The sequence below is a fragment of the Podarcis raffonei genome, chromosome 17 (genome assembly GCF_027172205.1).
Source record: "Podarcis raffonei isolate rPodRaf1 chromosome 17, rPodRaf1.pri, whole genome shotgun sequence".
Classification (NCBI taxonomy): domain Eukaryota; kingdom Metazoa; phylum Chordata; class Lepidosauria; order Squamata; family Lacertidae; genus Podarcis; species Podarcis raffonei.
Window position 1 is genome coordinate 2,784,587 of NC_070618.1, and position 14,412 is coordinate 2,798,998.

The window sequence follows — 14,412 nt, forward strand, 5'->3', positions numbered from 1 at the left end:
TTGGGGGGGTGGGGCTGCCAGAGAAATAAGCCAGCTAATTGATCTTGGGGCGGATCTATATTGATTGTTTAAACCCCTCTGGGGTCACATTTCAATAACACTTTTTTAACGTTATAAACCACGAGTGTAGATCCACCCTGGGACTTTGCTAAGGCAGTTGGAAGCAAGCCCTGCTTTCCCCAGCAATTTGTGTATAGGCTGAACCAAAGGAGTACAGGGTGCGCTGACCTTGTTAAAAGTAATTGTGTGGTTCATGTCAGGTCTGCACGTACTGTAGAGGGAAGTGAGGGGCATATGGGGCTCATCCACCTGGGAAGGTAGCTGGGATGGCCTGGGAATCCGATTCAGAGGCTGAACCAGAGGAATCCCAGCCTGCACAGGAGACCCCGCCTCCAGGGCCGGCTGAGCCAGGGCAGGGGCTTGAATCTGAAGGGCCCGCACCTGTGCCGGATCCTCAGGAGCAGACACCAGATGAATCCACTCTGGCTCTGGAGGTGATGGAGGACCCATTGCCTGCAGGTGCTCCTCTCCCAGCCCTGTCAGGGGAAGGTGAGGCTGCCTCTGGGTCCAGTAACCCTCCAGCCTCTCCTGAGCTGCAGAGGCTCAGGGCAGAGAGGCGGAGGGAACTAAGTTCTCGCAGGAGGAGTGCTCGCCTTAAGGCCAGGAGAGGCGAGTCACCTGTGGGCCAGGACCGCCCTAGGCCCCAGAGGAGATAAAGGCAAGTCAGCCCAGTCCCAGGTTGCGGGAGCAACATCGCTGGTAACCTGTTCCTGCCGGCACCCTGACCTGCTCTCCTGAGTTCCTGACCATGCCCAACTCTTTGTTTTGGACCTCGCTTCACCCCTGACGGACAGCCTCCTTACCCTGGACTTAGACCACACCGCACGGTAACTGCCCCCGGGACCAGCACAGTAGCCCACCTAGGAGAAGGAACACGCTGGTCCTATACCTCCACTGCCTTGCGGGATATCTTTGGGAGAAGATAAGACTATGGAATAAACCCTACACAAATTCAGAGTGGAGTCCCTAAGATGGTTAGATGGCGCCTTGTACACCTCCTTCCAGCAATTTCTGCAGCCAGGCTGATGTCAAACCATTGCTCTGCTTTCCTTTGGACCACATCAGTGAGGCTGAGAGGGGTGGTCATGTCATCTGGGCAGCCCAGGGCCTCCACACACAGTGCCCAGGCTTGTGCCCTGGGGAGGTCGCTCTGACACTGCTAACCCAGCGGTTTGACTTCACCTTGGAGGCGCACTCCATTGTCTCTCGAAACAGACGGATGCCAAAACAAGGGATATTTGCGCTCCTTTTTAGTCTCTAGCATGTTCCCTCATGACTTAAGGAAACCCTGCTGAACCAGGAAAGCAACTTCCGTCATTGTGATGCAGTATTGCTAACGCTGCTGAGTGAACGGCCTTGAAAGCTGTCTTACTGGCTGATGTAGTGTTATTTCATGTCTTATCTACATGACCATGAGTCTCTCCACAAGATCAGTACATGCAGAAAGGGCCCAAGGGAAGGACACAGAAGCTCAGGACAAACAAGAGTGATCTCAGAGAGAAGCTCGAGTACAAAATGGACTAGTTCTCAAGAGCCGCCTGCAGATTTTCACTTCCTGCTGGCTCAACCACAGGTCACTGAAGCAGAACATCAGATGAGGCCATTCCACCCATTTTTTCTGTAACATGCTATGAATGTACTAGCAAGGCCTGGCTATGGCAGTACACATGGGCATAGCCGGGGGGGGCAGCCCCCCACCAACTGAAACAATAGAAATACTTAACTAACTGATCAATCATGACAGTTCTGCGCCCCCTGACAAAAGTCCTGCCCCCCCAACAAAAACCCTGGCTACGTCCATGGAAGCACATAACACAATCTTAAAACTGGAAAGGGAGGTTTCAGGTTCTTCTCCTGAGCCTTGCCATCTGTAGGAAAAATGTGATATGACCATAAAAACAGGGCTAACAGGAAGCCAATAGCCAAAACTGACAAATAATAAATCATATAGCCATTCCCTTCCTATGAATAATCTAACAATGCAGATCAATGAAAAATAAGAAACGAGCACGCTATCTGCTTATCTGCTCATCTGCTTCTGTAACTGCAGTTTTCGCTTGGTACAAAGTAGGCCATTGGCTAAAAGAGGGTGGGGTGCTTAAAGTCAACAGAAGTTCAAACTCTACCCACGTTTATAGCGTGTTTATAAGGATTGATAGAATGCTTCAGTCCGGCTTTCTCCCCGGTTAGGGGACCGAGACGACTTTGGTTGCCCTAACCTATGATCTCCGTAGACAGCTAGATTGAGGCGGGTCGAGACTGCTGATTCTTTTAGATTTGTCAGCAGCCTTTGATATGGTCGATCACGAACTTTTGGACCACCGCCTTGCCGACATGGGGATTCAGGGCACAGTCTGACAATGGCTGCGCTCCTTTATCTCAGGTCGGGGACAGAGGGTGGCGTTAGGGAGGGAATTGTTGCTGCGGCACTCCTTGATGTGTGGAGTCCCACAGGGCGCAAACCTTCCCCGATGCTTTTCAATATCTTTATGCGTCCCCTTGCCCAGATTGTGCGGAGTTTTGGGCTGGGTTGTCATCAATATGCTGATGACACCAAGCCTTATCTGTTGATGCACAGCCGCCCTGACTCGTATAAAGATGTGGCCGTCATGTCAATCGGGGCTCTCTCCTACTTAGAGTCCATCTGGGAAAAGATCCGAGGGGGCAAATTTGTCCAGCACCATCCATGCTGTATGGACCATACTGAAAGCAAGACCAAAACAGTGGGGGTTGATTATTATCTATGCTGAGCAATATGAGTCTTGATTATTTCCGTGCTGCCTGCACATTTTCATTTTGGTAACCCTTCTACCTGGACCATAAAGAGCTGAACCATAAAGAAGGCTGATTGCCGAAGAATTGATGCTTTTGAATTATGGTGCTGGAGGAGACACTTGAGAGTCCCATGGACTGCAAGAAGATCAAACCTCTCCATTCTGAAGGAAATCAGCCCTGAGTGCTCACTGGAAGGACAGATCCTGAAGCTGAGGCTCCAAGACTTTGGCCACCTCATGAGAAGAGAAGACTCCCTGGAAAAGACCCTGATGTTGGGGAAGATGGAGGGCACAAGGAGAAGGGGACGACAGAGGATGAGATGGCTGGGCAGTGTTCTCCAAGCTACCAGCATGAGTTTGACCAAACTGCGGGAGGCAGTGGAAGACAGGAGTGCCTGGCATGCTCTGGTCCATGGGATCACAAAAAGTCAGACACGACTAAATGACTAAATAACAACAACCCTATTACCAAACGCTAAAGCAAGCAGCTTAACAAATCTTATGTGCTTGGAAGTTGTTCTGCGCATGCCCCATTGGCATGAACCATGAGGCATGGGAGCATCACTGTGTTCTTGCACAGTGCACATCCGCGTCAATGGGGCATCTTTGGGAGAATTTCCTGTGTGCTCTGCGAATTAACTAGCTCCAAAGAGCGGAGAGGCCTTGTTAGCTTTCGTTTGATCTTGGGCAGTTCAGGGTCTATACAATTTATCTAACGTATTTATATCCCAATATCCTTCAACTATGAAGCAGATGTAATTCTAAAACCACGTAAGCACAGAGGCAAAGAGCATTGAAACAAAAAATAGCTGAAAACTGGGAAACTGCAGAAATGTCGACATGGAATTCTGGGTACACTGCACTGTGAATCCGGGTGCTGGATTCACATTGTGTCAGTGTTAGGAATGAGCCAAACGGGTGCGCACTTCATGAAAAATGTGCCCTCTGACACCCAATTCCATGTATTTTCAAGCGGGGGAGAAAATGTTCATTCCGAAAGGCAGTACACAAGCAGGAGGTCTGGATGTCTTCCACAATTGTCAGATAAGCCACCAGCAGACAGTTCAAGGTTGATGCAGAGAAAGCATCACAAGGGGGGGGGAGCAAAGCCCATAAGCCCAACAACCGCAATCCCATTTCCAAGGGAGTAAACCCACTGAACAAAATGGCACTTAAAGGTGAAGGGACCCCTGACTGTTAGGTCCAGTCGTGGCCGACTCTGGGGTTGCGGCGCTCATTATTGGCCGAGGGAGCCGGCGTACAGCTTCCGGGTCATGTGGCCAGCATGACTAAGCCCCTTCTGGCGAACCAGAGCAGTGCACGGAAACACCGTTTACCTTCCCGCTGGAGTGGTACCTATTTATCTACTTGCACTCTGATGTGCTTTCGAACTGCTAGGTTGGCAGGAGCAGGGAGAGCTCACCCCGTCATTGCAGGGCTTCGAACCGCCAACCTTCTGATCAGCAAGCCCTAGGCTGTGTGGTTTAACCCACAGCGCCACCCGTGACCCACTAAAATGGCACTTAAAGGTAAAGGGGACCCCTGACCATTAGGTCCAGTCATGACTGACTCTGGGGTTGCAGCACTCATCTCGCTTTATTGGCCGAGGGAGCCAGCATAAATGGCACTTACTTTAGAGTAAATATCCATAAGAGTGAACTTTATTTTTCTGATCACATCCACACTGTACAACCAATGCATTGCCAGATTGCGCATATTGCAAAGGTGCCAAAATTTAGAGAGGGGTTTGTTTCGCAGAAAAACATATGGTGTTCGTAAATTGGATTTTTGAAATTACCCATGTAATCCTACACATGCCCACCCCCTCAGAAGTAAGCCCTAATGGGGCGGACTCCCATGAATGAGGACACAGGTCTGCAACTCTGATTATAACATAAACATAGCTCAGTTGGTCAGAGCTTGGTGCTGATAATGCCAAGGTTGCAGGTTCAATCCCCTTATGGGACAGCTGCATATTCCTGCATTGCAGGGGGGTGGACTAGATGATTCTTAAGGTCCCTTCCAACTCTAAAAAAACCCTATGATTCTATAATTGTTACTTGATTTTGCATAGTAAGACTGTTTTCCTTGTTTTTGTATTCTATTTTGTATTGTATTGGGGCAAGGCAAGAGGGAGGAAGCCTTGCCTGATGGAGTCTCTCCCCTCGCAGTTCTTCCTCCAGGACCAGCTCCCTTATGAGGACTCCTAGGGCCGGAGGGTGGGGCAAGTCAATAATTAAATGTATTATTTAAAGTTTTTGTTACAAACGGAGCTACAAGCTAGCATTGCTTTGATTTTGCCAAAGCAGCAGACAGAAAAAAAAACTGAGGAGTAGTCTTTAAAATGAGAGGGCCATTTATACTATCTGCTGAACTGAAATGATAAAATGTTTACTGCATTGTACCATTTTAAACAGCAGCAGCTGTGTCTCAGGTGGACGGTAGCAAACACACTCTGGGTTTTTTTGTTAAAGGAAATCCCATGCACTTGGGGGGGGGGGAAATGTCTGGGAGAAAGCTAGGGTGAACTTTTCTCCAGGACATGCTAGTTAAACGAGTGCTTTCATTTGTCTGTTTGAAAAACAAGAGCAAATATTCAAGCATTACATCCTGGAAGCTGCCATGGAAAGGCTTTTACTGCCTGATTCTGCTGCAGGTTACGTGAACTTTTTCCCAGTGCTATTTTTCTGTTCAGCCAATTGATGAAGCCAGAGTTGTTATCTGTTCTCATCGGGTGCCGGCCCCCTTCTGCGAAACTGGAAGTAGCGTATTTTTCGCTCTATAAGACGCACCAGACCACAAGACGCACCTAGTTTTTGGAGGAGGAAAACAAGAAAAAAAATATTCTGAATCTCCCAAGCCAGAACAGCAAGAGGGATCTCTGTGCAGTGAAAGCAGCAATCCCTCTTGCTGTTCTGGCTTCTGGGATAGCTGTGCAGCCTGCATTCGCTCCATAAGACGCACACACATTTCCCCTTACTTTTTAGGAGGGAAAAAGTGAGTCTTATAGAGCAAGAAATACAGTAACTCTTCTGCCATCCATTCAAGAGGCCATCAGGTAATTCTTGAATGGGACAAATGCATGGGGGGAAAACCCCAGACACAAGCGATACCAGTTGTGCGAGCTTTTTCTAAAAATAAATAAATAAATTTGAGGATTCCCCCCCCCAAGTGGGTGGAGGAAGAGGGAAGAGAGCTGGGTGCATCAAGAGGGAACGTCATGAGTGTGCTACCCAATCTGAGGGAGGCAAAGAGAAGCGGGGGCGAGAATAAAAGGAGGTTGAGATGAGAAGGCAGTAACAGCAACAACCCTGAGCTGTCACCTCTGTCCTGAGGAATTCAGACAAGGAAGGAGATTGTAGGGATCATTAATCATTACTGTCTCTTTGAGCAGTTAACTTCTTAGAGTTTCTAGTCATAGTGGTACCTGAATCTGGTCATCCCTTTTGAGTTTATTTTTTAAGCTCTGCTGTTCCCTTCTCCTTGTCTCTCAGAAGGAAGAGCTGCCCTGAGTCAACTGCTGCAGCTTCCTCACCATGTCTTTGGCAGGAACGAAATGTCTGGTGACCGGAGCTGGTGGATTCCTTGGTCAAAGGATCGTCTGCCAGTTGCTGGAGGAAGAGGAAGGACTGGCCGAGGTTCGTGCCACGGACAAAGCCCTCAGCCCTGAGACGCTCCAGCGCTTTGGAAGTAAGTTCCTCTGTGTTTGTTTTCTGAAGGGAGGGGAAGAACTGGAGATTAGAGAAGAGGTGCGAGGATCCAAATTGTAGGGTTATCTCGTGGAGGGGGTCACTTTGGGACAGTGGCCTCACTTACTGAGGTGTTGCATGAGCTGAAACATTTCAGAACACGGGTGGGAGCTCGCAGGATGCACTTAGAAAGGTAGCGTGCTCAGGAAAGGAGTGTACCTTCCCACCTTAGATCAAATCTATGCTGCCAGGTGCCATAAGAAAGCGGCAGAGATAGCACAAAAGAGAATGATCTCTTTCAGCTTCTGCCTTCTGGAAGAAGGTATAGGGTTACAAAGGCCAGGACTAGCCGCCTGAGAAACAGTTTCTACACAAATGCAATTCTGGTTCTAAACACACCATAACGGGTCTCTACAGTATAGTGTATTTTAAATTTTTTAGAGTTTTTAGGGGGTTTTGAATGTTTTATGTAGTTTTGTAGTAGTTTTATGTAGTTTTAATGTAGTTTTATATAATTTTGTGGTAGTTTTATGTAGTTTTTATGTAGTTTTATGTATAGTGTATTCTAAATTTTTTAGATTTTTTAGGGGGTTTTGAATGTTTTATGTAGTTTTATGTAGTTTTAATGTAGTTTTATGTAATTTTGTGGTAGTTTTATGTAGTTTTTATGTAGTTTTATGTAGTTTTTCAATTTCATTGTTCTGCATGGGACAATGACAATGAAGAGATCGTATATCGTACAGGGATCCTTCGCCCTGACAGGCCACTTTTCTACCTGCAGGGAATGTGTTTTGTGCAGCGGGGTGTATTCCCATTACCAAGTAAGGTGCCTCAGGCCCCGTCATTAAACTGTGGTTCTTTAAAAGGCCTGCTATTTCTTCACTGGTTTAGTTTTCTGCCTGGGGATGGTAAAATTTGTTTCATGTTCATATTTTGACAGTGTGGTGTTTTTTTAATGTGAGGGTCGTTGGCTCTCTTATATTGCTCTGTGATGGTAGAATAGGGCAGCAGTGGGGCAGCAGTTGTACTGTGGAACAGGAATACTTTGGCGTAAGGCTGCAGCTTTGCAAACCTGGGCGCTCCCTGCAGACTGCCTTTAGCTTCCTCAGAAACACTGTCTCCGGCAAACGCCTGAGTGGGCTGTACTTATCAGAGGGGTTCTGGCCAGGGGACCTTATCATTATAGGTACTAAAAATCTTTTTCTTGCATCATTATATAAGGGACAGTGCAAGATATAATGCATAAGGTCCTCTACTTCAGAACATCCCCTAATGCAAACGCGTTCGTTTTTTGGTATGCCTCTGTGTCTCCCATCTCTATAAGCAGAGTTTATTGTATTTAGTCGTAACTCTGTAAAAGCTTTCCAAAGTTGTGCAAAAGTCAATTCATTAAAATAAGATGTATGTTCATTGGGAGTGAGCTGTATCTCCACAACTTCCATGTATTCAGATGAACAAATGAAACAGGCTTCCACAACTGCAATTGAGTGATGTCTCCCTTTTTACATGCTCAGCTGAATGTTCAGATGCTAAGCGAGTTTTTCCTGCCTGTGTGCCTGTGCTGGGAGCAGGGCTGGTGGTCTCTAGGAGATGGCAGGCATGTGTGGGCACCAGAGCGAAAAATAAAAACCAGGGGCATTAGGTGTAAGGGCAACAAACTTAAACCTCAGAAGTTAGGTTTAAATAAGAGACAACTGTTCCTTTAGTTATTGTCCTAGGAAAAGCAGGAAGGACCTCCTGTGGCTGCTGTTCATATATTTCTCTACAGAGAAACCTTCAGTTTAAAAGCTAATTGACTGACTTTAGAGCACTGGCAGACTAGTTTCCCATTGTCCCCTGAATATCCAGGATAGCAGCAGCAACATGCCTAGCAGTAAAGTTCAGGAAATATTAAAAGGTTTTCTATAATTAACAAAAGCAACATTCATTGTCTCTTTCAAATCCTTCATACAGGTCAATTACGGTCACTTTGAGACCTTTTTGTTGTAGACAATTTGAGGTTCAGGGTGTTGACAATTTCTGTGCGTCTTTTCTCCTTTTCTGTGAAGTCATACGTTTGTTAAAATCCAGGGATTGTGTACTCAAAGGGGTGGTAGATGGCTGATGGAGGGCTCCGGGTGGTGAACAGGGTAATTTTGGTCTCCCAGGGTGAGAGGCAGGGAGAAGAAAGGAAGGATATCGGATAAGAGCTGGGGGGGGGCAGCTACCTTCCGCGGGAGGTGAGGGCTGAGAATTGCCTTTAGGAGAGGACTCCAGCAACCATTTTGTGCGAGTCTGATTGATGCGTGACTGCCAATATGTGTGCCACTTTTGGCCCCCAAAGGGGACAGAACAGGGTGCGAGTGTAATGGGCTTATGCATAACCGCTGACATGCACAATACTGGAAGACAACCCCCATGGAAATGGGGAGTTGCCTGTATTTTTGGTAGCCCTTATCTTATTGTCCAGTCATACCTTGGATCCCGAATGCCTTGGTACTCGGACATTCCGGTTTCCGAACGTCCAACTGGGCTTCCGATTGGCTGCAGGACCTTCCTGCAGCCAATCAGAAGCCGCGCTTTGGTTTTCGAACGTTTGGAAGTTGAACAGACTTCCGGAACGGATTCCATTCGACTTCCAAGGTACAACTGCATCTGTATTGTGAAAAACTTTAATAAAAATCTTGTAACTTGTCAATATTGAGCTGTGGAAGGCGGCTTTCAATGCCCCTATGGCTTCCAACTGAAAAGCTGCATGGCCACAGACTCCTTGGGATTACATCAAGGTCATGTTAGTCATGCAAGAAAAATGAGCTTTTAAGAAAAAGACCAATATTCAAAAAAGAGGCAGGCATCCTTCTGCCTTCTTCAGTGTGCAGTAGAGTGCTTGAGACATCATGGACTCTGCTCCTCCGCTTTTTTGGACACATTGCCCACAAGGGCATCTCTTACTGGCTATGGGCAATTAGACACACACACACACACACATTTTGAAAATACATACAATTGAACTGAAGAGAGATGTGTCATAATCCAGCACAGATTTAGAAAAGGCTTAAGTCGGCTACAATCATTTACATCTTATTGGCTCTAACATACAGTTTGCATATACACTATACCTTTAAAACACATTCTTTCCCTCAAAAGAATTCTGGGCACAAAACTACCCAAACTTTATAGAAATTTATTTATGTATGTGACTACAGCAGCAATCATGTTTATTTGCTCAAAAATGGAAAGAAGAAGTCCTGACAAAAGAATGGACACAAAAACTCATGGAATATGCAGAAATGGCAAAACTTACCAGAAAAATAAGAAATCAAGATAACAAACTTTTAAAAAATGAATGGAAATGGCTTGTTGAATATTTACAAACAAACTAAACAATAAGAACATTGGCAGGATTGTTATAATAACGTGCCGTTTTATAAGAGTATACATTTAAAGTAGATGACTAAATGGTTAATTCAGAATATGCAGAAAATACAAAAAAATTTAGGAACCACAGAAAGAGGGGGAAGGAAGTTGAGTTTTTAAAATGTTAAAATGATTGTAAAATTATTGAAATGTGTAAGTAAAAGTTTTTTTAAAAAAGGAATTCTGGGCACTGTAGTTTAGCTCTTGCAGAGTGACAATTCCCGGCAACTTTTAACAAACTACAGCACCCAGAATTCTTTGAGGGAAAGAATGTGCTTTCAAGGTATAGTATATACAGTGCCAGATTTACATATAAGCTAAACAAGCTATAGCTTAGGGCCACACTCTCTTGGGGGCCCCAAAAAATTAAAGGGGAAAAAACCTGGATGTACATTTCCAAAATATAAAAAACAAATAAAATAAAACCTACATAAAGCAACAGTGTTTTGTGTTGTGTAGGCTCCTATGATGTAATTAATGGGCCCTGCCGGCTCACTAAAAGATCACTACTGGTTTGCTCATATAAAGGGCCCCATTACCTTCAGTAGCTTAGGGCCTCATCAAACCTAAATCCGGCCCCGAGTATTGTTGTTTAGTCGTTTAGTCGTGTCCAGCACTTCGTGACCCCATGGACCAGAGCACGCCAGGCACTTCTGTCTTCCACTGCCTCCCGCAGTTTGGTCAAACTCATGCTGGTAGCTTCGAGAACACTATCCAACCATCTCGTCCTCTGTCGTCCCCTTCTCCTTGCGCCCTCCATCTTTCCCAACATCAGGGTCTTTTCCAGGGAGTCTTCTCTTCTCATGAGGTGGCCAAAGTCTTGGAGCCTCAGCTTCAGGATCTGTCCTTCCAGTGAGCACTCAGGGCTGATTTCCTTCAGAATGGAGAGGTTTGATCTTCTTGCAGTCCATGGGACTCTCAAGAGTCTCCTCCAGCACCAGAATTCAAAAGCATCAGTTCTTTGGCGATCAGTCTTCTTTGTGGTCCAGCTCTCACTTCTATACATCACTACTGGGAAAACCATAGCTTTTACTATGCGGATCTTTGTTGGCAAGTATATACACAGCCAATGTCCTGAGAAACATGTTGTTTTGGCTGCTCCTTGATATAGATTAAACAGTAGGGTTTCTCCTGCTCTTTAGTGAACCCACAGAGGCAAACAACTGATCACCCCTTTGTCTGATGTCATAATTTCCAGAACTGAAGACTAAAACTCCCCTGACAATCCTCCAAGGGGATATCCGGGATGCAGCGTTCCTCCGCACGGCTACCCAAGGTGTGTCTCTTGTCATCCACACAGCTTGCCTCATCGACGTCTTGGGATATATAGACAAACAGACACTCTGGGATGTCAACACGAAAGGTAAGACTGGGTTGTGCAGAGGGAAATCCGGGTGGGACACACTTGGAAAGGAACGTCTGCAAGATGATTGAAATGACCTCGGAAGGTGATTTGTGCTGCTTGTTCATCACCAAACCTTTTATTGGCATCACATACGAACATCCGAACCAAATCAATACAGAATTACCACTTCCCCAGTGGCACAAAACATTTGCTAAAAGAAAGGAGGCAGAGGGGTCTATCGTCACATCTCTTGGTCTCCAGGGAGATCAGATGTCTGCAGTGTGTTTCGACGACAAAAAACCAAATAGAGACATTTAGCCACTAACTTGGTGAGCTCTTGATCATTCACCAGCAATAGAAAATGTATGACCTCCAACTCCGGTTTCCATTTGGGGAAGCAGAGTTGATCTAGAAATTGCTGGCGGAAATCAGCATATAGTTCACCAATGAAGAACCATATGTGCTGCTTATTGAACATATCTTTCCTTCACTGCTGACCAACCACAGCCTGTCCCCAGGGAGTTGAAATTCAGAGCAGGGAAGGTGGTTTCTGTTGTTGCAGCAACAACAACCTCTGGGAGAGGGTAGCCTGGTATCACAAGCAATGCACACAGGCAAAATATTCAGTCTCAACCTTTTGCCACGAGTCCTCCTGCTTCCTAGGCCCCCTTCAGCCACCTGCTAATGTACTACAACACAATATAGCCTCTGTTGTCTCCTTTCCATGGCACTGTCAGGTATACACAGCCACACCCCAGCCTGTCAGAGCTGTTCTTGGGAAGCTAGAGTGACACAGTGCAGAATGAGGTAGGGATAGAAGGCAGAGTCCTGAGATGGTAGAATAGATTGTTCCACTTTACACTGCAGTTTCAGCTGCAGATGCTTAGTGCACAATGTTCTGCATTTAAACGTTGATATGAAATGCTCCCATAAGCCCACCGTCTATGTAAGAGGCTCCTGTTACAAAACGAGGAACTAGTCTGAAGTCGGTGGATTCTGGACAGGACTGCATGTTTGAATAACCACTTTTCTTTAAAAAGAAACCTCCCTGCATGTAGAAGACCAGTGCATCAGGGAGAATGGCTTAGTACAGGCCGTTCCCTGGTGTGCTTTAGTACACGTTGAGGGATTTTTATGCACACTGATGTACATTATGCAGAATGAGTGGTAGGACAACACTGAACTGAAAAGGGGCTCAAATTAAGCCTCAGGTCAATTTCCAGAAATGCTGTGTAGTAAGTAGACCCACTTTAACGGATAAGCTGGGGAGGAGCTACAGAGGCTTTCAGCTTCCTAGCAGGTGGCCCTCTCACAGGGAACACCTGCCACCTTACTTCATGCAGGCAGTTCTTTACAAAGATAGGCCTGGCACAATACAAAGATAGGCCTGGTGGGTTTGGGTCATCGCTAAAAATGGCAGAAGGCACATGTGTGTGAGAGTGCAGGGAAATGTTCTTTTCATTTTTCCACCTCTGGTAGCAAAACTTGAGCCAGCCTTGCTAACGTATTTCTTTTTGGCAAAGGTACACAGCTGCTCCTGGATGCCTGCTTCTACAACAACGTCCAGTATTTTGTCTTCACCAGCAGCATTGAAGTGATGGGTCCAAACAGAAGAGGGGACCCCATTGTTGATGGCGATGAAGACACGGTGTACCACGATACCAGAAAATTTCCTTACGCTGAATCAAAGAGAGCAGCGGAGAAATTGGTGCAGCAGCTGGATGGCCAGCCGCTGAAAGATGGCAGCAGTCTTGTGACGTGCGCTTTGAGGTCCCCGTACATCTTTGGAGAAGGAAGTCCTTTCCTTCTGGGCCACCTCGATGAAAGCATCCAAAACAATAATGTCTTTATAAGGCTATCTAGGAAGGAGGCTCTCGTAAATCCCATCTACGTAGGGAACATTGCTTCAGCTCACATTCAAGTGGCGAAAGCCATGCGGGATCCAGAAAAGGTCAAGCGGATCCGAGGAAAATTCTATTACATCACAGATGACACTCCCCACATGAGCTATTCGGACTTAAATTACGAGCTGAGCAAGGAGCTGGGGTTTGGTATTGAACCCAAACTACCAATGCCCTTGACAATGTTCTATTACTATAGTCTGCTGCTGGAGATTGTGAGTTCCTTACTCCGGCCTTTTGTCAGATACATTCCCCGCATCAATACTCACCTTGTGACCTTGGTCAATACCCCGTTTAGCTTTTCTTCCAGAAAAGCTCAAAGGGATTTTGGCTATGCACCTCGCTACAAATGGGAAGAAGCCAAGGAGCTTACAAGCCAGTGGATTGCCAAAGTAGCTCCACTGAGAAGGGCCTACCTGAAAAACAAGACCCTCTAAGGTTGACCTCCGTGGTAGGATGAAGAGGAGGCAGGAAGTAAGGAGGGTGGGGGTCAGCCGGGAGGCAACAGAGCACCCAAAGCGTGAAACCCACTTTCTGTAATGCCTCAATGAAGTACAAGAACCCTTTCATTCACTGTGGACATTAATGATCAAGCAGATCTCCCCGGAGAGTTCTTCACCAGCTCTCATGGGCCACCATCTGCTCCTGTCAACATTCAAAACTGCAAGGACAACAGTGATTTGTCACATACAGGTTACTTGCAAGCACCTAGCAGATAAATGTTAATAATAGCAATGCATATATAAAATCAACAGGACAAGCATGACCTGTGCAACAAGTGTTGTGTGTGGGGTTTTTTAAATTGAGTTTGAGGGCCATTGTATAGAATCAGCATGATCAAGTGGCAATAGTTTTTGTAATAAGGGTGATGAGGTGTGCTGCCAAAAAGGGGTGGGTGAGGAAAAAATACATTCTTAAAGAATATGGTGCAAAGAAGGGTTTGGCCTGGTTCTCGTCTCAGTTTCCTATTTTTCTCTAGTACGGACCATAAAATAGTTACCACCTGATCCTGCTGATTCTATACTCTGGCCCCCAAGTCATGCCAGCTAACAAATCCTTCTACCCTACGGTGCCTCTTCACCCCTAGGGACTGTATAGAGTGCAATATTTTCACTGTCCGTTAAGTGCATCTGAACACTTTCCAGATACCCAAATGCAATTTCAACCAGAAATCCAAGCACAGGTTGAAAATGGAAGAATAGGTAACTCTTTTTTATATTAAAAAACCCCCAAGGTTTTATTTCAGA

The 14,412-nt window shown here is 46.0% G+C and overlaps 1 protein-coding gene across 1 annotated transcript; it reads left to right on the forward strand.

Annotated features, from left to right (window-relative positions):
• The first annotated feature begins 6,131 nt into the window (after positions 1–6,131).
• Positions 6,132–13,943, forward strand: HSD3B2 (hydroxy-delta-5-steroid dehydrogenase, 3 beta- and steroid delta-isomerase 2). The gene is made up of 3 exons (XM_053370290.1): positions 6,132–6,524; positions 11,118–11,282; positions 12,788–13,943. The coding sequence occupies exons 1-3, from the start codon at positions 6,371–6,373 to the stop codon at positions 13,600–13,602; spliced, it is 1,134 nt and encodes a 377-aa protein (XP_053226265.1). The 5' UTR covers positions 6,132–6,370; the 3' UTR covers positions 13,603–13,943.
• Positions 13,944–14,412: the final 469 nt, after the last annotated feature.